Here is a 25,570-nt window from a genome sequence, read left to right as displayed (position 1 = left end):
GAGTTTGATAGAGGGTTGACAGCAGCAGAGGCAACCAGAAAGATTTACACCATGTATGGGGATAATGGCATTGGACAGATCACAGCAAGAAAATGGTTTTCTCATTTTAAGGAGAAACATTTTGACATCAGTGACTCTTCATGTTCAGGCAGACCTTCAGGGTTTGATGAAGATTGTTTTACACATTAGTCCACAATGATACACATCAGTGTACTCAAGAACTCAGAAATGTGATGAACTGTGAGCATTCCACCATCGTGTAACATTTGCATGCAATGGAGAAGGTTCAAAAAACAGGTGTATGGGTACTGCACGCTCTAAGCCAAAATCACAAAAACCTGCTGGTGGCCATAATGTGCATCTCTGCTTGCTCATAATTAATTGACTCATGAACAACATCGACCATTCCTACCCCCTATCATTACTTCGAATGAGAAATGGTGCCTTTATGCTAACACAAGGAAAAGAAAGGTGCAGTTGAGCCCAGCCAAAGCATCAACTCCCTATCAAAAACCTACCTGCATCCACTAAAGATAGGGTTATGCATCAGGTGGAACAGCCATGGTGTGGTGTACTGAACTGCTTCCCTGAGGTGTAACCATCACTGCTGACATTTATAGTCAACAACTGAGATATTTTGCAGATGCAGTGTAAGAGCAATGACCCAGGAAGACTGCATGAAGTATGATACTCCATTATATTGTCCACTCGCCCTCAGCTATACTGACAAAAAACACTATAAGGGTGCTCAGTTGGAAAGTCATTCCATACCCATCTTATTCACATTACTTTGTGCCCACAGGTTTTCACATTTTCCACTCTCTGTCAAACAACCTTCAAGAACTTCCTTTCCAGATGAAAATGCACTCTAAACGTGGCTTGGTGCAATATTCACCACAAAACCAAGTGATTTTTACAGTCAAAGAATTGAAAAGATATCCCAGCAACTGGCAGACTGTTGTAAATAAAAGGAAAATATATTATTGATGACTAAAGTCTCTGTTAAATGTATATTTTGTGTTTATTGAAATTATGGAAAAACACTATGAACTTGTGTAGCAACCTAACATGTAGTAGAACATTATGGTATACAGACACTGTAAAGAAACTTCTAAAGAAACAGAGGCTACTGCTCAGTAGGTGTAAAACAGTGACTGAATGACACACATCTGGTTGTCAAGGGGGCCTTAAGCTTTATAAGACTACTGTAGCAAAATGTTATTGAAAGACTCTCATAAAATGCAAAGAAACAATGGTTGTATGAAAAAGCTACTAAAGTTAGTGTTCAGATACTCATGGACAAGACAGGCACTGAAATTAAGAGTAGCACTGCAAAAACAGAAATGTTGAACTTATACAGTACCAGATTGGGAAGAAATTTAATGAAAATTCTGATTCCAACCTTCTCAAAATATATGATACTACATTCTGAACTTTATGCAAAGTTATGTAAACCTATAACTATGCATTGTTAACTCACTGTATTGATGAAATTGAGGTGTCTCAAGTGTAATTAAGATGAAATATAATTGATATGTCATAAATCTAATCAATAACTTTACATATGTAAAAATCACTTAAACGAAAGTCCAATCTATGATCTACAAAATTCTTATATAGAAAAGTGATAGTAATTGTTATTCAGTTAATGATAAAGACACATAATTTTCATTAGTACAGAAATAAAATATGAATTTACAAAGTTATCAAGAAAAGTAATTCAAACATTATTGTAGAAAGGCATTTCATGTAATTTGGTCACAATGATTACAATATTTCGTCATGTTAATTGATTTGTAAATTTTATAATGAAACATAGATCAAAATTATGTAAACAATTTTGTAAAACCAATCAATTTTTAATTGTAAACTTTAAAAAGTATGTTTAAAACAATGTTTCAATAAACATTTCTGTTGTTAGAAAGTGCATAAGCAACAGCAGCAGTTGCTATGGGCAATCAGTGTTACGTCATGTTTGAGATGCTAAACCTGTGGCAATCTGTGGTGCAATAATTAAGTTTTTTAAAGTATTTTATTGTTGTTTGGCCACATCCTTTTGATTTGATTAACCAGATGTGCAGCTCCTGACATACAAAGAGCCAAGACTTTCTTACAGGTGGAGATAACTGCAGCAAAGAATTGCTCACCTCACTTCAACATCAACTACAGTCAAGAAGTTGAGTAACAGATTCATAACCACATAAACTGGATATGTTTTTGTTTGGTGGATTGAGATTAACTTGTTGAAAATTGTCAAGACAGTCTTGTTTACCATTTTTAAGTTTCAAACAATCAAATATCCAGGATAGAATAACGACAATATTATGGAAAGGATAGATTGCTACTCAGCATATAGCGGAGATGTTGGATCACAGATAGGTACAACAGACTGTCCAACAAGTAAGCTTTTGGTCAAAAAGGCCTCCTTCCAAATTAAACAATATACATCTACACACTCATAAAAATGCAACTCACACACACACACACACACACACACACACACACACACGATCATTTTCTCTGGCTGCTGAGGCCAGGCTGTGAGCAGCTGCACCTAATGGGAGAAGCAATCTTGGTGTTGGGATTAGGAGAAGGCTGGTGTGATGAGGAGGAGGGATGGCAGGTTACAGATGGGGCAAAGTAAAGTGCTGCTTGTGGGAGCATATAGGGATGAGGTGGAGAGAGGATAGGGTAGCTAGGTGCAGTTGGGGTGTTAGACGGAGGACTGGGAGAGGGGGTTGGGGGGGGGGGGGGATGGAAAATGAGAAATGTAAGAAGACCTGGATGCATTGGTGGAATAGAGGGCTGTGTAGTGCTGGAGTGGGCACAAAGGAGATAGATGGGCAAAGACAATGACTTACGAAGGTTAAGGCCAAGAGGGTTAAAGCAACATAGGATATATTGCAGAGAGAGGTCCACCTGCAAAATTCACAAATCTAGTGTTGGTAGGAAGGCTCCAGATTGCACAATCTGTGAAGCAGTCATTAACATGAAGAACATTATGTTGGGCAGTGTGCTCAGCAACTGGATGGTCCAGTTGCTTCTTGGTCATAGTTTGTCAGTGGCCATTCATGCAGACAGACAACTTGTTGGTTGTCATGACCACATACAATGCAGCACAGTGGTTGCAGCTTAATTTGTACCTCACATGACTGGTTTCACAGCATACCCGCACAAGCAGCACTTTATTCTCCCCCATCCTTACCCTGCTATCCATCCTCCTCCTCCCTGCCCCAGCCTCCTCCTTACCCCTACCACCCAGACTGCTTCTTCCATCATGTGCAAGTGCTTGCAGTCTGACATCAGCAGCCAGAGACAATGGTCGTGTGTGTGTGTGTGTGTGTGTGTGTGTGTGTGTGTGTGTAGTCTAATTTGGAAGAAGGCCTTTTTGGCTGGAAGTTTGAAGTTTGCTTGTTTGACAGTCTTTTTGTTGTGCCTTTCTGTGACTCAACATCTATGCTATAAGGTGAGTAGCACTCTATCCTTTCCATAATATTGCCATTTTTAAGCTTCCGGTGCCTATGCATAAAAAAGAACAAAATTTCAGATTAAAAAGAAAAAGCTGAAACTGAAGATGAGGATGGCACTGACAACAATAAAGACATAAGAGAAATAAAACTGAATTATTGAAAATCTATTACATCACAATCTAAAAACATGAAACAAGATAAGCACTTTGAATTATCCATTTCTTCTGCACTGTAGTGAAAGACAGTGTATTAGATCCTGTGAATATTTTTATTATTATCACTATTATTATTATTATTATTATTATTATTATTATTATTATCAACATCATCATCATTACTGCTACCACTACTACTACTACTACTACTACTACTACTACTCTGTTAAGCAAAAAGTTTTCACTATGGAAAAACAGGAGGAGGCGGCTACACAATTTTTATGTAATTATTACAACAAGTTAAGCGAACAGACAACATCATTTATGCAGGAACAGTTTAAAAAGCAAGGTAACATATTCAAGAAAATAAAAAGTAAAACTGAGACAATGAATAACAGTTCAGGCATTTAAAATGATGCAATGACACATAGTCTAAGTAATAGTTTAGGGCAGATGCCGAATGGACTAGAACAATCACAGATTGGTAGAACCAAGGCATCAGAAAACTATTTGGCTGATAGAATTGATGGACAATAAAGTGAAACTCTGAGAAAAGAGAATTTAAACTTCAATAACCAGACAGCAGCACTAAAAACGAATCCCATGGTAGAGTCACAACACATGTAATCTGATTTTTTAAAAGTAGCATTAGATCAGTCAACTAATGTTGAAAACACTTGTATTATAGAAAATAATACAGTGTCATAAGATACTGAAAATGTAATTTTTAATGTAAAGAGACTGACAGTAGTGGATGTTTGTCAACAAACTGTCACACATTTCACGAATGAAACTGCATATTGCACCGATGTTGCACCCAAAAATTACATAAATTTTAGCTGAAATAGAAGTCGAATCACTTAATGAAGTTAAAATATATGAAAATGAAAGTAAAAACAAACTTTTAAGTAAACCCTAAGTAATAACAGATATATATAAAGCAAATTTCGACAAAATCACTCTGGGAGTTTTAAGCTTAACTCAAACTATAAACGGAAATTTTATTTCAAATGTAAGGAGGATTAAAAATGTTTATTCACTTAAGAGAGTCACAAAACTAGTAATGATGCCAAGGCAGCTCCAGATCTACGATTTTTCCAAACCTGGATCGAAACATGATAGTGGCACTCCCTCCCCTTGAGCACTGGAGACAAATTATTCAAAAAAATTTTGTGACTGGGAGAATAAGAAACCTTCAATAAATTTGCACTCTTTATTACCTATTAGCTAATAACTTTCTCTTGTGTGTGACATAAAAATAGATATAGGAAACAAACAACCAGTAAAGACAACAGACAAGCAAGACAGTACACATTTCTTTAAACCTTAGCTCCCAGCATTTTTTTCTCTCTCTAATCTTGCTACAGTTTTACACACTGTGGTTTCCTTTCTGCAGAAGAATCTATTAGCTCATCAAAGCTCATCTCAGAGGCAGTTTTATTTTCAGTGGCTACCCACGGGGCTAGACAGATGTTTCTGTCTCACTGTTGAACACAGATAGTTTTTAATTGTTTTCAGTTTGTTGAAGCTTCACTCACAGCTTACAGATGTCATTGGTAATGTGCAGTATATCCTTGAAGTTATATGAACATCAGGAGACACTTTCTGCAAGTCATGGTTGCACAGATGTTGTAACAGGTCGCATCTGCTTGATTTTTCATTAATTTTGGTTACCAGCTTTGTGAATGCAACAAGTTCCTGGCAAAAACCATCTGCATTCAAGTCCTTTGAATATTTTCATGTAAGATCAGCTCCATTTTTCTGCAGATCCTCAGTCGATACATTTAAAAATGGGTTCCCACTGAGGGAGATGAAAATTTCATGTAGATCCTTTTCACTCTCTACCCTTCTTTCCAGCTGCATTAAAATTTTGTCAAATACTACTTCTATTTCTTTGGAAAATAGCTCAGTCAGATCTAGTGTTCTTGATTCAACCTCATGGCTACTGTCAGTCTCTTTACATTAAAAATTACATTTTCAGTATCTTATAACACTGTATTATTTTCTTGTCTTTTTTTCTGGAAGTTCATTTGCTTTTGGGGACTGACTTGATTTCCATTTATTTCCAACTTTTTTGATATAGTTGCAGCTTCTTTTATCCAATGTTCTATTGTTTTTCTGTCATTTTTTGCAAGATCTGAAGAAAACCTTGCATTAGCACTACAGAATGTGAAACAATAATGTCCTCTTTCTGTACTTCAAAGTTAACTCTGTTAATTTCTTGAACAACACTAGCCCAAATTGTTGAGGGTAAATATAAAATCCATCACCATTTGTAGCAGATGGCCAGCTTCATACTTAGATTCCGTGACAAGCGAGATTCTTCCATTTCTTCCACAGTCTTAACATCTTCAGGTGTTTAGCTGTCCACCTTGCTACTTCCTTTTAAATTGGGTTTTTGTACAATCCCAAATAAGCTAACTGCTTCTGTACATGAAGAGGCTAAATATCCACAAGATTTAAAGAGTGTGCTAGAGACAGTATACACTCTGCCAACTTGTTCATTTCCACAACACTGGATATTAGATCCATTATCTAAGACTGTCCACAATATTTCTGCACATCCAACATCCAACACAACAGCTTCTAGTTTTCTGGAATTTGCAGTGTGATATATTCTCCAGTCTTTCCGTCACCTTCTATAAAATCAATAAAGCTTTTACTAATAAATCTTCCCTTTATTTCACATTCAGTTCCTGTTATTTTTATATAATGCATCAGATGGCTCATTTGTTCAGTGTGAGATACATCTGGAGCACAGTCAAACACAATGGTAAAATCTCCTTGGTCTCATGGATAAACATTTTTTGAACTTTTTAGCCGTTACTTCATTTTGTGTTGTCTTCGACAAATAGGATACCTGCCTTTTTTATGTGGTTTAACTGGTGGTTGAGAGAAGGATTGTATTCGGTGAGCAGAGTTAGCAAATTAAGAAAATTTCCTGGACTGTTGTTGTTGTGGCCTTCTGTCTGAAGATTGGTGATGCAGCCCTCCATGGTACTCTATCCTGTGCGAGCCTCTTCATCTCCGGATAATTACTGTAACCAACATGTTTCTGAATCTGCTTACTGTATTCACCTCTTGGTCTCACTCTATGGTTTTTACCCCCAAACTTCCCTCCGTACTAAACTGGTGATCCCTTGATGTCTCAGAATATGTCCTGTCAACTGATGCCTTCTTTTGGCCATGTTGTGCCACAAATTTCCTGTCTTCCCAATTCTACTCAGAATCTCCTCATTAGATATTTGATCTACCCATCTAATTTTCAACATTCTTCTGTAGCACTGCTTCACTACCATACATGGCTACACTCCTGATAAATACTTTCATAAAAGACTTCCTGACACTTAGAACTACATTCGATGTTAACAAATTTCTTTTCTTCAGAAATACTTTTCTTGCCATTGTCACTCTACATTATACATCCTCTCTATGTCGGCCACCATAATTTATTTTGCCTCTTAAACAGCAAAACTCATCTGCTACTTTAAGCGTCTTGTTCTCTAATCTAATCATCTTAGCATCACCCGACTTACTTTGACTACATTCCATTGTCCTTGTTTTGGTTTTGTTGATGTTCATCTTTTATCTTGCTTTTAAGGCACTGTCCATTCTGTTCAACTGCTCATCAGAGTCCTTTGCTCTCTGACAGAATTCCAATGTCATCAGCAAACCTCAACATTATTTCTTGTCCTTGAACTTTTACTCCCAATTTTACTTTTGTTTCCTTTACTGCTTGTTCAAGTACATCTTGAATAAGGTAACAGTCTACAACACAGCCTAATTCCCTTTTCAACCACTGCCTCCCTTTCATGCCCCTTGACTCTTATACCTACCATCTGGTTGGTTTCTGTACAAGTTGTAAATAGCCTTTCACTCCCTGTATTTTTCCCCTGCTACCTTCCGAATTTCAGAGAGGATATTCCAGTCAAAATCATCAAAAGCTTTCTCTAAGTCTACAAATGCTATAAATATGGGTTGTTCTTTCCTTAGCCTATATTCTGAGATAAGTCATAGGGTCAGTATTGCCTTGCATGGTTCTATATTTCTCCAAAATCCAAATTAATCTTCCCTAAGGTCAGCTCCCACCAGATTTTCCATTCTTCTATAAAAAAAAATTGTGTTAGTAATTTTGCAACCATGGCTTATTAAACTGATAATTCGGTAATATTCACACCTATCTGCAGCTGCCCTCGGACTTGGAATTACTACACTCTTCTTGAGGTTTGAGGGTATTTTGCACACCAGATAGAAGAGTTTTATCATGGCTGGCTCTCCCAAGGCTATCAGTATTTTTGAGATAATATTGTCTACCTCCAGGACATTGTTTTGACTTAGATCTTCCAGAGCTTTGTCAAATTTTTCTTCCTGTATCACATCTCCCATCTCATCTTCATCTATGTCCACTTCCCTTTCTATAATATTGCTTTCAAGTTCATCTTCCTTGTATAGGCAATCTATTTACTCCTTCCACCTTTCAGCTTTCCCTTCTTTGCTTAGAACTGGTTTATCATCTGAGCTGTTAATATCCATACAGTTTCTTCTTCTTTCACCAAAGGTCTCTCTATTATTCCTGTAGGGAGTATCCATCTTTCCCCAAGTGAAATATGCATCTAAATCCTTACATTTGTACTGTAGCCATTCCTGCTTAGTCATTTTGCACTTCCTGTCAGTCTCATTTTTTAAACGTTTGTATTCCATTTCATCTGCGTCATTTGCTACATTTTTAAATTTTCTCCTTTCATCAATTACATTCAATATCTCTTGTGTTATCCAAGGATTTACAATAGGCCTTGTCTTTTTACCTATTTCATCCTCTGCCATCTTCACTATTTCATCTTTTGAAGCTATCCATTCATCTTCTACTGTAACCCTTTCCCACGTTCTAGTTAACCGTTGCCTAATGCTCCCTCTGAAACTCTCAACATCATCTGGTTCTTTCCACTTACCCAGGTCCCCTCACCTTAACTTCATACATTTTACTAGTTTCTTCAATTCTAATCTGCAGTTCATAACCAATAAATTGTGGTGAGAGGCCACATCTATCCTTTTAAATGCCTTACAATTTAAATTCTGGTTCTTATATCTCTGTCTAACCATCATATGATCAATCTGAAACCTTCCGGTGTCTCCAGGTCTCCTACATGCACACAACCTTATTTTATGAGTCTTAAACCAAGTGTTAGTGATGATTAAATTATGCTCTGTAAAAAATTCTACCAGTTGGCTTCCTCTTTCATGCCTTTTCTGCAGTCCATATTTTTCCTTCTCTTGCTTTTTCTACTATTAAATTCCAGCCCCCATCACTATTAAATTTTTGTGTCCTTTAACTATGTGAATAATTTCTTTTATCTCATGATACATTTCTTCAATCTCTACAGAGCTAGTTGTAGTACTGCAGTAGGTGTGGGCTTCTTCTCTATTTTGGCAATGATAATGCGTTCACTATGCTGTTCGTAGTAGTTCACCCGCATTCCTATTTTCTTACTCATTATTAAACCCACAACTGCATATCCCTATTTGACCTTGTATTTTTAAATCCGTATTCACTTGCCCAGAAGTCCTGATCCTCCTGTCACCAAACTTCACTAATTCCCACTATATCTTACTTCCACCTAACCATTCCCCTTTTTAAATTTTCTAACCCACCTGCCCAATTAAGGGATCTAAAATTCCACACTCTGGTCTGTGGAACACCAGTTTTGCTTCTCCTGATGGCGACATCCTCCTGAGTAGTCCCTGCCTAGAGATCCAAACTGGGGAATATTTTACCTCCAGAACATATTACCTGTCTTCATTTAACCATACAGTAGAGCTGCATGTCTTCAGGAAAAATTATAGCTGTAGTTTCCCCTTGCTTTCAGCCACTCACAGCACCATCACAGCAAGGCCATTTTAGTTGATCAAGGTCAGATAAGTAATCATCTAGACTGTTGTCCCTGCAAATACTGAAAAGGCTCCTGCCTCTCTTCAGGAACGACACATTTGTGTGGTCTCTCAACAGATTCCCCCCCTACTGTGGTCATACCCATGGTACAGCTGTATCACTAAGGCACACTAGCCACCCCACTGATGGCAAGATCCACGGTTCATGGTTCCTTGATGCTGAGGAAAATTTTCAGCAAGATCAACTCAAAAAGAAAATCAGTTTGTGGCAAGATACATGACAGCGTTCATTTCTACATGTCGAATATGTCCCTATTTTTCTTTATCAGAGTGAATTAGTTAGTCAGTGTCACGATTAATGCATTGAAATGATTTAATTGGCTGCAGATGGGTTTTCCATTTGATAAAACATTCTTTATGTATTTTTGATGCTTCTGAAGCCTTCTTCCAATCAGTGAGTTCCTCTGTACACAAAGCTGATATACAACTGCTGGCTTACAGCTTGCAGGCAGTACACTAAATTGCATTTTTTGTTTTCAAGTTAACAAGACAGGATCTTCTAATATTTTTCTTATTTGTCATTGTTGTGAACTATATGTTATGTGTCAAATGTATAATGTTGCATTCAGATTTTATCTTATTTGGATGTTTATCATTTAATAATACAGCTTGTTTGCTGAAGAATGGCCTTTGTTGATCTGTAATTTTTTGTGGTCCAGCCAAGTATGTGACTCCATTAAATCTGTAATTTTGTTTTTGTTACTCAACTGCAATAAGTCATTACACGACAGTTCAACACCATCTTCCTGCTGAGATAATACTGATGATGTAGACTGTTTACCATCATCGGAGCCTTTAAGCTTCGACTATTCAGTCAAATAATCTTCAATGTCCAAATTACAAGATTTTTTCAAAATACCTGAAACTGTAGTATCGCAAGTATCAGTGGAGCTTAATGATGCACTTGCTTCATAAAACTATTTTCTCATCTTAGAAGCTGATTTATTTAATTCTTCTACTCTTTTTTCTGTTTTGAGACCAAAATCTTTTTTCTGGTGCACTCATCATTTGCTCTTTACTATCTAAAAATATAAACGAATAGGTCTTACGTACAAAATCACGATCACCTTTTTTTTTTTTTTTTTTTTTTTTAAATATCAAACAAGCACTTTTTATTTTAGCGTACATAGTAGCGTAACATTCTGGCAAAAACTTTGTGAGAATTTCATTTCCTTGGATACATTTCATGTCATTTTGAGGCTATTACATCAATAATATGATATAATATGTAATCTTTCTTGGCAGTTATTCCTGTTATTCATTCATTTCCTCTATAATAGTTTAAATCCTTGGGTTTCACTAATATGATTTTTATCTTGAAACACTTCCATTGGTCTGTATTTGCACACAAAACCAACTATATAAGATTGTACATCCACCTTGATTCAAAACACTTTTGTTATTTATTTACTTACTCCCAAACTATTTTCAATGACAAATATTGCCATCATCAGTGGGTCCTTTGAATCTAAAGCATGCACATGTAATAACGTTTGACAATGTTTTATAAGTATGCTATTTGTGCTTGTTTTAGAATCAAAGAACCCACTTACGATGGCAATATTTGTAATTGAAACTAGTTTTAGAATACAAAAATAAATTACGAAAGTGTTTTGCATCAAGGCGAACCTGCAATCCCACATTGTTGATTTCACTAATAATTATAATAAAGTAATTATTTGTACATCCAATCAACTACATAAACAAATAGTGATTATCACTTGATGTTCAACCATTTGGGTTATTCCGCTCATCTCATGTAGCCCCACCCCCTTTTGTCTGGGGGGATTATTTCTTCGTCTTCTTCTCCTTCTTCTTCTTTTTTCCAGATGTGACAGGGATTCCCCTGGCAGAGACATCACATACACTATGCACATGTTCAAAAATCAATTTAGAATACGTTCAGAGATCAACTTAGGATGTATTCAAAAACCAATTGGCTTGCATTTCAAAATCAAATGAATAAATGATAGAACACCATCATGCACTGGATGGTAGGTGCTTTGTGAAACAATTTTTTTTTCCTCACAAACATATGAATTTAGTGTCCCTAAAATTGCCACCCAGGGGAGACACTCCAGTCTGCCGCCGCCCCCCCCCCCCCACCCCCGCCCCCACCTACCTAGATCCAGGGCTGTACTAAGGTAATCTAGAAATGTTCTCAGTTTGTGTAATATGAAACTGATTAGTACCTATGTAGTGTACAGTAACACTAAAAATTATTTAAAATCAGCCAACCTATTCCAAGCAAATATTATATTTGTGTGTGTGTGTGTGTGTGTGTGTGTGTGTGTGTGTGTGTGTGTTTGTGCGTTCGCGCGTGCGACAGAGTATTTTCATTTGTATACAATGTGTCTGCCTTGTACAGAGCCCCGAGATGATGTGGATTTTGATTTCCAGAGCTACAGTCATCCTCTAACTATTCTGTAAATCTCTCAACTTACCTTCAACTGTCATGCTATCCTCCTTCAATAGATATTAGATGTACATATACTATAACATTTCAGGCGCCATTACACAGCAGAAGTGATGAGAAGCTTGTTTATTGTTTGTCCAAAAATCATGTATGGTTTTGAAATGAAGTTTGTATCCAACAGATTAAATCTGAGAAATTTTGCAATGTGGCTACACCAAAGGTACTTTAAACCGCAATGATAGAAATATTTATTTACATTTGTGCTTATATAGTGAAAAAGTTGTCTTGCATTTTGAGGAGGTATATTTTGACTATCTTTGAGGAGAAACATTTTTACATTAGCTGTACTTTGAATTGCTATGCTATTTGATATCACAGAAGTTGCATAAACATGAATTTTGGAAATATCCGGGGACTAGAAAAAAGGATGTCAGATTTGTTGGTTTACCATTGTCATTTTCAACATCTATGGCCAGCAATTGAATATAACTTTTGTAGTGAGAGCACTGGTAAATATTTGTAATAAATGGAGAATAATAAGCTGCAAATTTCAAACCTAAAGAACATTTATCTATTGTCTGACGTACATTTTACTGTGACAGATGTTTAGAGTGAGCATATTATTTTTCAGATTACTTACATAATCTTTGTCAGCTATAACAGGTGAGAATTATGTTTTATGTGTGCAACTTTATGTGTGAAGTGAATTAATGTTTGAAATTTGTTGTAAATGACATTTGTCATTTCTGAAGGTATTGAACATTTTCTGGATGGTTATGATTTGAGAACTGATGCAGTATAGTCGGAATATTTTATAATGTTGAGACATTAGGATCTGCATTTATGCTGAAACTTGAAAAATTGTTAATAATGTGGAGAAGCAGGTTTATGTACACTGTGATGATGACAGATAGGGATTTTCTTTGAGATATGATGAGATATTGATGCCATTTATTCAAAGAAAATTATACATACAATATTATGTACTGCCTTATTCATGATACATACCAATTCTTTTTTTACTAGGAAGTTATCTGTAGTAATTTGTTTCTGACAATGCCTCAACACTTGGTGAAAATGAAACATAGCATTATCATCAAATAAACTTGTAGTGAGCATAGCCACTGTTTTATTGGGGGTGATGATTTTCAATGTATGATGCAAATGAGTCTCACGCTTTCAGTATTTCTCTTATTGTGCCATAAAATTGCTGATTGCTGTTACTGAGTCCTCCTCCTCCTCTGAAAAACTCCTCTCTACAACTTCCTGCTGTGAAACACACTGCAACTCCAGAAGGTCTGCCGGCTGTGGTGGCCAAGCGGTTCTAGGTGCTTCAGTCCAGAACCATGAGGCTGCTACAGTCACAGGTTTGAATCCTGCCGTGGGCATGGATGTGTGACGTCCTTAAGCTAGTTAGGTTTAAGTAGTTCTGAGTTTAGGGGACTGATGACCTCAGATGTTAAGTCCCATAGTGCTTAGAGCCATTTGAACTATTTTGAACCAGAAGGTCTTCGGTGGTCATTCTTGGCTGTGGTCACCCACAAGCTCATCGATATCATTATTATCCACTTCTAGTCCCTTGCTCTTGGCCAATGACACAATCTTTGACTATAGGATCCATAGGTACTGACCCAAATGCCCCAAGTCACATTCGACAACGCACTGCTGCCAAAGCTGTTTCCAAGCAGATGTGAGAGTTCTCTTGGTAATCCCTTCCCACATCTTTTCAATCATCTTGACACAGGCAATGATGTTGAACTGATAATTCTTAAACTCTCTCAGTGTAAGATTGGTAGCTTCAGTCAACACAAAGCAATGTTCAAAAAGTGCTTTAGTGTAGAGCTTTTTAAAGTTAGAAATTTTCTGCTGGCCCATAGGCTGGAGTAACGGAGGGGTGTGGGGAGGCAGAAATTGGATCTTGATTAATTGAAATTCTTCAAGGAGGTGATCTTGTAGGCCTGGAGAATGGGCAGGAGCATTGTCCATAACAAGTAAGACATGGAGTGGCAGGTTCATCTCAAGCAAATATTTTTTCATGGAAGGACCAAACACTTCATTGATAGAATCACAAAAAAAGATCACGTGTCACATAAGCCTTGTTGTTAGACCTCCACAACACATTTAACTTTCTATTTTAGGCTTTAACTTCTTGACAGATCACGGAGTTTCTGAATGGTAAACAAGCAGCAGTTTGATTTTCGAAATGCCAATTGCTTGGCACATGTTTCATTTCTAAAGTCATTTTATTTCTCTTATGGTCACCTTCTTGCAGTTTTATCTTCAGGGACATTTCTATGAAAAAACTCTGCACACAAGAAAACACTGTGTGAACAGAAGTTTAGAAAACTGTGTGATCACAAGCTGCACTAAGATGGTGGCAGAAAGAGCGCAGCACTAAACCCAGACTGCAGTACATACTAAGGATACAGTTCATATGCTGCTGCTGACAATAGAAGGTATTCATATTGTTGAACATTTCCCTTGTAATGTGCGAACAGCTGGTGACATCACACTAAATCGTCATCACTCATAGGAAATATCACTTGCTACGCAAATCATTTTCTTACAATCTATTTTGCATGTTATGGGAGGTGCTCATTAAGTGAGGCTCCACTGTACTATAATATTATTTGGAAGTGATGATTATGATGACATTATGTGTTAGGAAATTTCATTCTGTCTGTGGTATGTGATAATCCATGTGCTGATGAGTCATCTAATCTATGCTGGTATTTGGAAATAAGATGAAGGTTTGAACAGTGATTACTGTGGGTCTGATGGAAATATGGAGAAGTATACTAACTACATCTGATGAGTTTATAATAGAACATGTCTTGAGTAATATCACAGCAGTACCTACTAAATGCATACTATGTAATGTTCCACAGCAACATCATCTATGGACTATTACTGTGGGGGCATTCTGAAACATGAAAGAACGTACTTTTATTGCAAAAGAAAGCAATGAGGATCATTAGCTCATGCAAAGGAGCTGGTCATTGTAAAAATATTTTTTACCAGATTGGGAGTTCTGATTGTTGTCAGCCAGTATATTTTCAATTGCCTTGTTCACACAAAGACATATGAGACCTAAAGAGAAATGAAGTTCATAAACACAGCATTTGCTATAAAGACAGTACAGTCAGGCCAAGATGTTGTTTAACTAAGACACACAACAGCTTCTCTATGGTGTCTCTAAAATTATTTAATGCTCTATGTAAGGATATTCAATCATTACCAGAGTATAGAGCAACCTTCATACAGCATTGAAGAATACTTTTCTACGTGAGCTGCAAGTCAGTGCCAATGAAATCAACAGCAACTCTGCTGTTTTACTCTGCTGTGTTCTAATACTTATCTTCATATTATTGTAAAGTAATTTTAATTTAGTTCTTAAATTTATGTTTTATAGTGTCCATTTTCATACCATAGTTCACACTGCAATACTGTATTCATTTTATTGTAAACTCGATGCTGTCTGCCCAGCCATGGCTGGTGAATAAAACAGAATCAGTCATAAAGTAATAGTAATAAAGGAAGTGTCAAGCAGTTTGAAAGAATTCTGATACTAGAGACTAAATCCAGAAATATATGTGCAATATAGTAAAAATATTGTTTTTGAATGACTGCATCCCTCTCTTTAATATTAATACTAAACAACTTACAACAAAGATTCCTCCAAATGCAAAAAATGAAGCAAATCTTTTTACATCAAATTCACTGAGCTTCTTCTTTTCAATAGCAGTCTGCGCAATTATGTCTCCAGTGCCACAGAGTATTGCTGTCTGTATTGACTGAACTTTGACAGGATGTTTTGTGAGTAAATCATTATACACCTTATATATTCTTGAAAGACCTCGTGCACTTTTCATGGTTGTTTTTAGATTCCTGAAATAATATTGCATGACAAAAATATTAAGTTAGAAAATTCTATTAAAACATTTCTCAGCTAATGAAACATTTTAAATATCAGTCTGTTCAAAAATAACAGTAAATAGCCCAAGAGTATAAATGGTTTCTGGTAATGATGCACATCCAAAGAGCTGTTGGATCGCTGGTCAGATGTTTCTCCGAAACACATAGTATTAGAGCAGCATACAATGCTGCCAACACAGGATATAACAGATGCATTGAGCTTTTCTCAGTTGGAGTGTACACAAATAAAGCTACATCAAAATGTGGAAAATAATATCTATGAATGGTTGCTACAGCCCAATAGCAATTTCACAAACGAATATTGACTATCACTCAGCTTCATTATCCATTATTTATGCAACCCAACAAAAGGAACATTAATGCCCACACACTCATTTGTTATGTGGCCATACAACAAACTGAATGGCAAAATATATTACCCAGTTTCATAAACAGAATTACAAATTATCAATAATCCAAAGCAGATTCAAAATATTAAACAATGCTTTAAAAATAGAGTGTACAAAAGATACACTGAAAAAAGTGTAATCAACTAATAAATTGTAAAATGAGTTTTATAAACTGCCAATTTAATTAAGCACTGCTCCTAAGGACTTTAAGCAGGAGTTGAGTTACACAACAAAATTTGAAAAAAATATTTGATGTTTTTTGGATTATCACCCAAGTTAGATGGTAAGTTCCAAGAAAGAGTAAGGGCTGTCTTCTGCAATGTAAATGGCCTGACCTGTTAGTAAATTTCATATGGTAAAATAGTTGATTTTGTTTTCACACTTGTTGTGGTCCAGAGAAAGTAAATTGTGTTGATGTCTGTGTAGATGGGAGTATATTGTTTTACAACTAAAAGACCCATCATGGCTTGCTCTCCAAAGTTTCTGTATAATTCTATCGAAATTCTGTCTACTCCAGTGGTCTTATTTCTACTTAGATGTTTCAGTGCTCTGTCAAATTTTTCTCATCTTCACTAACTTCCTCTTCTCTTTCTAAAACATTATTCCCAAGTTTGTTTCCCTTATATAGATCCTCTATATATTCCTTCCACCTATCAGCTTTCCCTTCTTTGCTTAGTATCAGCTAAATTCAGTATTTTTTTTTTTTTTTACCTATATCATCCTCTGCTTCTTTCACTATTTCATCCCTCAAAGCAACCAATTTATTTTCTACTAAATTCTTTCCCCCTCCTTTACTCCAACACTGCATAATGCTGCTTCTGAAACTATGAAAAAATATGAAAAAGACTGTAAAACTGACATCAAAGCAAATATATTACAAGGAAAAGATAGTCATATCAGATAACAAAATAAAGACAATATGGGATATAGTGAAGGAGGAGACTGGTACAACCAGACATGAAGAGGGACAAATAGCATTGAGAGTAAATGATACATTGGTGACAGATGTGTATAGTGTTGAGAACTTTTTAACAAACATTTTACAACTGTTACTGAAAAGATGGGGTTGTCAGGTTCTGTAGATGCTGGTATGGAATACCTCACACCAGACATTTCAAGTAACTTCCATAATATGAATTTGACCCTCACTACCCCAGCAGAAATAACGTCCATCATAAAATCTTTAAAATTGAAAACATCTAGTGGGTATGATGAAATATCAACAGAGTTAATTTAAAAATGTGATTCTGAGTTAAGTAACTGTGGAGATAACATCTTGGACCTACTGATAACAAACAGACCCACACTTTTAGACTCTGTAAGCGCAGAACAGGGAATCAGTGATCATAAGGCCATTGCAGCATCCCTGAGTATGGAAGTAAATAGGAATACAAAAAAAGGGAGGAAGGTTTATCTGTTTAACAAGAGTAATAGGAGGCAGATTTCAGACTACCTAACAGATCAAAACGAAAATTTCTGTTCCGACACTGACAATGTTGAGTGTTTATGGAAAAAGTTCAAGGTAATTGTAAAATGCGTTATAGACAGATACGTGCCGAGTAAAACTGTGAGGGATGGTAAAAACCCACCGTGGTTCAACAACAAAGTTAGGAAACTACTGCCAAAGCAAAGAGAGCTTCACTGCAAGTTTAAACGCGGCCAAAACCTCTCACATAATCAGAAGCTAAATGATGTCAAAGTTGGTGTAAGGAGGGCTATGCGTGAAGCGTTCAGTGAGTTTGAAAGTAAAATTCTATGTACCGACTTGACATAAAATCCTAGGAATTTCTGGTATTACATTAAATCAGTAGGTGGATCGAAACAGCATATCCAGACACTCTGGGATGATAATGGCATTGAAAGAGAGGATGAAAAGCGTAAAGCTGAAATACTAAACACCTTTTCCCAAAGTTGTTTCACAGAGGAGGACCACACTGCAGTTCCTTCTCTAAATCCTCGCATGAACAAAAAAATGGCTGACTTCGAAATAAGTGTCCAAGGAATAGAAAAGCAACTGAACTCACTCAACAGTGGAAAGTCCACTGGACCTGACGGGATACCAATTCGATTCTACACAGAGTACGCGAAAGAACTTGCCCCCCTTCTAACAGCCATGTACGGCAAGTCTCTAGAGGAACGGAAGGTTCCAAATGATTGGAAAAGAGCACAGGTAGTTCCAGTTTTCAAGAAGGGTCATCGAGTAGATGCCCAAAACTATAAGCCTATATCTTTGACATCGATCTGTTGTAGAATTTTAGAACATGTTTTTTGCTCGCGTATCATGTCATTTCTGGAAACCCAGAATCTACTCTGTTGGAATCAACATGGATTCCGGAAACAGCTATCATGTGAGACCCAACTCACTTTATTTGTTCATGAGACCCAGAAAATATTAGATACAGGCTCCCAGGTAGATGCTATTTTCCTTGACTTCCGGAAGGCGTTCGATACAGTTCTGCACTATTGCCTGATAAACAAAATAAGAGCCTACGGAATATCAGACCAGCTGTGTGGCTGGATTCAAGAGTTTTTAGCAAACAGAACACAGCATGTTGTTCTCAATTGAGAGATGTCTACAGACGTTGAAGTCACCTCTGGCGTGCCACAGGAGAGTGTTATGGGACCATTGCTTTTCACAATATATATAAATGACCAAGTAGATAGTGTCAGAAGTTCCATGCGGCTTTTCGCGGATGATGCTGTAGTATACAAAGAAGTTGCAGCATTAGCAAAATGCAGGAAGATCTACAGCAGATAGGCACTTGGTGCAGGGAGTGGCAACTGATCCTTAACATAGACAAATGTAATGTATTGCAAATACATAGAAAGAAGGATCCTTTATTGTATGATTATATGACAGCGGAACAAACACTGGTAGCAGTTACTTCTGTAAAATATCTGAGAGTATGCGTACGGAACGATTTGAAGTGGAATGATCATATAAAATTAATTGTTGGTAAGGTGAGTGCCAGGTTGAGATTCATTGGGAGAGTCCTTAGAAAATGTAGTCCATCAACAAAGGAGGTGGCTTACAAAACACTCGTTTGACCTATACTTGAGTAATGCTCAGCAGTGTGGAATCCGTACCAGGTTGGGTTGACAGAGGAGATAGAGAAGATCCAAAGAAGAGCGGTGCGTTTCGTCACAGGGTTATTTGGTAAGCATGATAGCGTTACAGAGATGTTTAGCAAACTCAAGTGGCAGACTCTGCAAAAGAGGCGCTCTGCATCGCGGTGTAGCCTGCTGTCCAGGTTTCAAGACGGTGCGTTTCTGAATGAGGTATCGAATATATTGCTTCCCCCTACTTATACCTCCCGAGGAGATCATGAATGTAAAATTAGAGAGATTCGAGTGTGCACAGAGGCTTTCTGGCAGTCGTTCTTCCCGCGAACCATACGCGACTGGAACAGGAAAGGGAGGTAATGAGAGTGGCATGTAAAGTGCCCTCCGCCACACACCATTGGGTTGCTTGCAGAGTATAAATGTAGATATAGATGAAGGTATTTGTGTAACCAGTTTTTTAACACTGGAATATTTCCTGAATGGTTGAAATATCCTGAAGTTAAGCCACTGTTTACAAAGGGAGGTAAAGAAATAGCATCAAATTTCCATCCAATTTCACTTTTGCCAGAATTCTCAAAAATTTTAGAAAAAGTAATGTACAATCGGCTTTATAACCATCTTATCTCAAATAACATACTGTCAAAGTTGCAGTTCGGATTTCTTAAGGGTTCTGGTATTGAGAAGGTTTGAAATGTTGACTGTGGCTTTTGGCGAATCTGTTGCCAGTAAGACAAGAGTTTGCAAGTGGTATAAACATTTCAAAGATGGTCATGAAGACACTGAAGGCGATGACTATCTGGGCAGCCTAGTACAATAATTACTGATGACAATGTGGAAGACGTAAAGAAAATGTTTCTGGAAAATCACTAGATCACCATCAGAGAGATTGCTGATGATGTCAGAATATCCTCTGTCTCACACCAAGCAGAGGCAGAGAGTTTTTTTTTTTTTTTTTACATGAAACATATAGCAGCAAAGTTGAATAAAAACATATGATTTCTGATCAAAAACAATCTCACATAGATGATGCTCAGGAATTCCTGAATGAAGTTGGTAACAATCCAGAACTTCTAAATAAGGTTAGAACAGATGACAAAACATGGATATATGGACAGGTTGACAAAACCAGGGCCCAAGCAGCACAATGGAAACTGTCTGAAAAGACAACAACAAAAAATATTCGACAAGTTCAATCACAAGTGAAGGTTCTTCTCACTGTTTTCGTCAATTATGGTACAACTGTGGGTCATGAGTTCCTGCTTTATGGTCGTACTGTCTAAAATGAATACTACCTGGAAGTTATGCATCGTTTACATGAAGTGATCTAAAGAAAATTACCAGAATTATGGCAAAACACATGTGAAAATTAAATCATGATAATGCTCCCATTCACCCCTCAATGGTTGTTCGTGATTTTTCAGCAAAAAAATAAAACCATTGTGTTGCTTCAACCAATGTATTCAGTGGACATGGCCCTCTGTGACTTCTTTATGTTCCCAAGGCTAAAAAGAACCATGAAAGGATGTCATTTTGCCACCATTGATGGGATAAAAACAGAATTGCTGGAGCTGAACACCACAATGAAAAGTAGTTCCAGAAGTGTTTCTGATACTGAAAAAACTGCTGGCACAAGTGTATAATATCTGAGGGGGCATTACTCTGAAGGGGACAAAGTTGATGCTTATGAATAAATAAAGATTCTTTAAGAAAAACAAAAATTCCCATTACTTTTTGATCACACCTCATACGTGTTATCAGATTTTTACTGCGAGACACACCATGGCTAGTGTATTTATTATAATAAGTTGTTTTTTACAGTTAAGTTTGTTCTGCCACTCATCCTGTCATGTTCTCTTGTGTGATTAAAACACATTGATGAAGAATAGCTACGTTATGGATGCGGAGGTATGTCGTGCACTGATTTTGTCGTTGATTTCTCCTACTTTGTATAGGTGTTGTCGTTTGACACCTTATGTTCACTGTTATCTTCCTATAATCACTGCTGCAGGCACATAATGGCTGCTAGGGTTGAATTTTACCAATGCAAGAAGCAACCATGTCAGCCTGCACTGTGACCCTCCACAACCTGTTGAAATTGTTGCTTTGTCACTTACAAGTCAAAAAAGCCATATGCGGACATTATGGATCACGATATTATTATTTGCTCTGCCCGGATAAGGAAATCCAGCAGTGGCCTTCCTGTAAGAGAACCCCTCCCTCAAAGGTGTTTTATCAGTTGCCCAGTCGTATGAAGTTTAATAAGCTGTGGGTCAGCCACTGGAAGCCCGGTGCAATGTCACGGCAGTACAGAGTGGCCCAGCTGTGTCCACCATGTTCAGGTGTTCAGGGAGGATGACATCATGGTGGTGCACGCGGGCTGACCCAGCGGCTCCTGCACAGTGCACATACAGCAATCCACCAGCTGCTCCCTGTTGCCGCCATGTGCATTATGTTACTTCACACATGACAGATCAGATTGACACCAGCATTGGCCATCTGTTGTTCCAGAAAAAAATCACACAGTGTGGTAGTCTGCTACTCACCTGGACAGAATGCTTGTCATTGGTAAACAGATGCCTCAGGGGCTAAAGTAAACAGCGAATCACATTGTTTACAGATTCATGGTGGAAGTCACCAACAAATCAGTGACTTGAGCTATTAACTTTATTGTCTTCTGATGCTAGTTCAGTAAAGTTTTTCAAGTTTTATGCCTTTTACATCTTTGGTGTTATGGTAATGGACTGCATACAGTTGGCATCTGCCAAGGTACCCTATCTCTGGAATCTCTGTGCTCAGAATTTCAAGATACCTTTGCAGAACGCCTAGGGTGTGCCACACTCTTTCAAGCCCAAACAACCTTGAAGCACTTGACTTGTCCTACATTTTTTTGTGCTAGATAGATTTGCCTGGCCCTCCACTACCAAGTCAAGATGGAGCTGGACTGGCTCATCTCTCTTAGGGTTACAGCTCTCATTTCCTCCTGTGAATGGACCACAGTCCTTCTATCAAGTTAAGCCTTTGCAGTTATTTTAAGCCGCCATGAATTCACAGTCCATGGTTGACACATACCCATTGCCACATCATGACAAACTGTTCACACACATAGCAAGGGGTCAATCTTCTTCAAACTTGATCTTCCTGAAGCATATTATCCCTGGTTTATGGGTCCAAACATATCATGGACATTAACACACCATTCAGTTATATCACCACCAGCTATTTGGAACAGGTCACATCCAATATTCTGTACTCCTTCAGCTACATGGAAGACATTGTTGTTACAGGATGTGAAATGATAATTAAATAGACACCTAGCTGCAAGCAGGCGTTGATACACTTCATTGGGGACATGCTGAAAATGTGTGCCCCGACCGGGACTTGAACCCGGGATCTTCTGCTTACATGGCAGACGCTCTATCCATCTGAGACACCGCGGGCACAGAGGATAGTGCGTCTGCAGGGACTTATCCCTTGCACGCTCCCCGTGAGATCCACATTCCCAACATGTCCACAACACTACATGCGTAGTGCGCCTAATAGGTGTTTGCCCATCATACTCATTACTCGTGGCAGATTAATCTACCAAGTCCCGTACAAGTTCGGGCATAGCGTGTGCGTTCGCACAAGAAGGTCAAAGGCCGGGAACCCATATTTTTAACTATATATGACGGTAGTATCTGTTCCCGAAAGAACAGTTACCGTGGATGACCGTGCAGCTTTGCTAGAAATGAAATGATAATTAAATAGACACCCTAGCTGCAAGCAGGCGTTGATACAGGCCTAGTCAGGTCTCAGTCACAAGTTCACCTCAATATATATGTTATCAGACTGCTATTGTGAGCCATTCTGTGGCTAGTGTACCTATTATAATAAATTGTTTTCTAGACTTTATATCTCTTGCGAGATTAGAACAAATGTGGTGGTTGTTGGCTTCATGTCTGTCTTGCTTATGATAATGCATTTACCATGCTTTTCATAGTAGTTTACCCATATTCATATTTTCATATTTCTATTTTCTAATTCTTATTAGTCCTACACCTACTCCTACCATCACACTTCACTACGTCCCACTCCAACCAAAAAATTCCCTTTTTTTAGAATTCCCTGACCTACCTACCTAATCAATTAAGTGGTTTAATATTCCACACTCCTACCCTTAAAATGCAGGTTTTGTTTCCTCAATGATGATACCCTCGAGTACAGGACTATTCTACCTCCAGAATATTTTACCCAAAGGGTTGCCATCAACATTATGTCATACATTACAGCTGTACGACCTTAGGAGTGGGGGTGGGGAGATGGATGCAGTTTCCTCTTACTTTCAGCCATTTGCAGTACCAGCTCAGCAAGGCCATGTTGGCTAATGTTACAAGGCCAGATCAGTCAATCATCAGACTGCAGCCCCTTGCAACTGCTGCTGTTCATATCACTGCACCTACAGTATCCACAGCCACACTGGCAAACTACCTGCCATTAAGCTTGAGTCATTTGCTGGAGATGTCAAAATGTGGTCTCACTTTTGCAAGTGATTTGCTCCGATCAGTAATAAAGACCAGTCACTTACTATAGGAAACATACATGTTTTGCTCTGAGGGTATCTGGGAGGTGAACTGAAATAGTCAGAGGATAAATACCTACAACAGCTAAAATGTATGAGGAAACATAAAATTTTATTTTAATTTTATGAAGATAGTAACTACATTATACAGGCATACTTTATTTGCACCAAGACTGTACAGTCAGAAACAACTGAAATGGTGAGCTACACAGTCCTGGAATATAACCACTGTATTCAAGCATAGCATGCTCCAGGAGAAGACATCATAGCATACAATAAAGTTCTCAGTCCAAAAATTCTACAATTATTTCCTGCTTAAATGTGTCAGTCATGTTAAAAGAACTGCACAGTCAAAATGGAGGTCTATTGAAATTACTGAAATTTTTGGGAAAAGTAGTTCATGGTGGTCTTACTGCACAAAAAATTTATGGAGAATGTTTGTTTTGTTTATTTTCACACCCACTGCAGCAACACTCTATATGAATTCAAAGCAAGCTAAGACTTCACAATAACTTAAAAAAAAAGAAGTACAATGATAATGTGTCTTTTTCAAAGCCTGCACTCACTGGGACCAAGATTGTAACATAGTTATTGACAGCCTACAGCATATCAAGAAGTTAAAGCAAGATAATTGTTGAAATTATAAATAAATTATCCTCTGGCTGCAAAAATGGTCTCCAGTTTCTTTATAATGGCATAATAAAGAAATCCAAGACCATTTTCCCATCCAGAGGCTAATTTACTTATAATTTCACCTCATATGTGACTGCACTGCTAAATTCCATCATGATAGAAAGTTTAAATAGAAATAATGGTACTTTTCTGTTTCCAAACTGAGGACACAATGCTAAAAACTGCTAGAAATACAAGGTGTCATGTTACAGGTGCAAGTTGTCTGCTAGCTCAACTTCATCTTCTACAATTTACCACTACTTCTGCCACAAATTGTTGTAAGTTCATTACATTTTACTGATCTTTAGACTGCTCAAGTTTGGGATAGTGGACCTGCTTGATTAAGCAGACTTACTTGCTGTGTTCTGGATAGCAGGAATCAGTCAAGCTTAATTTCCAATTTCCTTATTGATGAGCTGGGTTTAGAACTACAGAAGATTGACTTATTTGTTAGTCCCATTGAAATACTGGCCACAGCTTAAGGGCCTGATGGGTGTCACTGAATTTCACAAAAGGAGATCTGAACAAATTCAATGACATCTGTGACTGCATTTGAAAGATGACTGAATTTGAAAGCTTACACTTGTTTGCTGCAAACTCAATAGTACCACCTGATATAAGAAATATGGTACGCATTCAAATACTTTAGTTAGTGAACTAAAAGGCTAAATGGAAAGTCTTCCCACTGAGATCGTTTTTGGAGCAGATTGTTACTGGAAAATTATTAAAGATTCCCCTTCAGTTTGACTTACTTCACCCATTGTACTGATACTTTCCACTCTAAGTTGCGTTCTTAAAAGGGGCACTCACCACAGGAAACCTTGTGATGGTGAACAACATCAGTTTGGAGACAGGAGCACCAACAAATGATATTCTTATTTGTTTTTGGAACTTAGAAGCAATGAGGATCATGGAAGATGAAACAAGAAATTGGAATCCAAAGGAATCATCTCTACTGTAACATT

General features: G+C 37.5%; 1 protein-coding gene and 1 non-coding gene across 10 annotated transcripts in view; both read right to left on the bottom strand.

The window, feature by feature from the left end:
* Window positions 1–25,570, bottom strand: part of LOC124589161 (protein Mpv17-like) — a 311,532-nt gene that overhangs the window by 77,515 nt on the left and 208,447 nt on the right. For all 9 annotated transcript variants that reach the window (XM_047131541.1, XM_047131533.1, XM_047131534.1 and 6 more), the window contains one exon: window positions 15,653–15,875. In XM_047131541.1, coding sequence (XP_046987497.1) covers window positions 15,653–15,859 — 207 coding nt within the window. In that variant the 5' untranslated portion in view covers window positions 15,860–15,875. The remainder of the gene's footprint in view (window positions 1–15,652; window positions 15,876–25,570) is intronic.
* Trnat-ugu lies at window positions 22,739–22,813 on the bottom strand. Its single transcript has one exon. It is a non-coding gene; the product is annotated as a tRNA-Thr (tRNA).

This window comes from Schistocerca americana, chromosome 2, assembly GCF_021461395.2.
Source record: "Schistocerca americana isolate TAMUIC-IGC-003095 chromosome 2, iqSchAmer2.1, whole genome shotgun sequence".
In the NCBI taxonomy this organism is placed as follows: Eukaryota; Metazoa; Arthropoda; class Insecta; order Orthoptera; family Acrididae; genus Schistocerca; species Schistocerca americana.
This window is presented reverse-complemented; position numbering and strand designations above follow the sequence as displayed.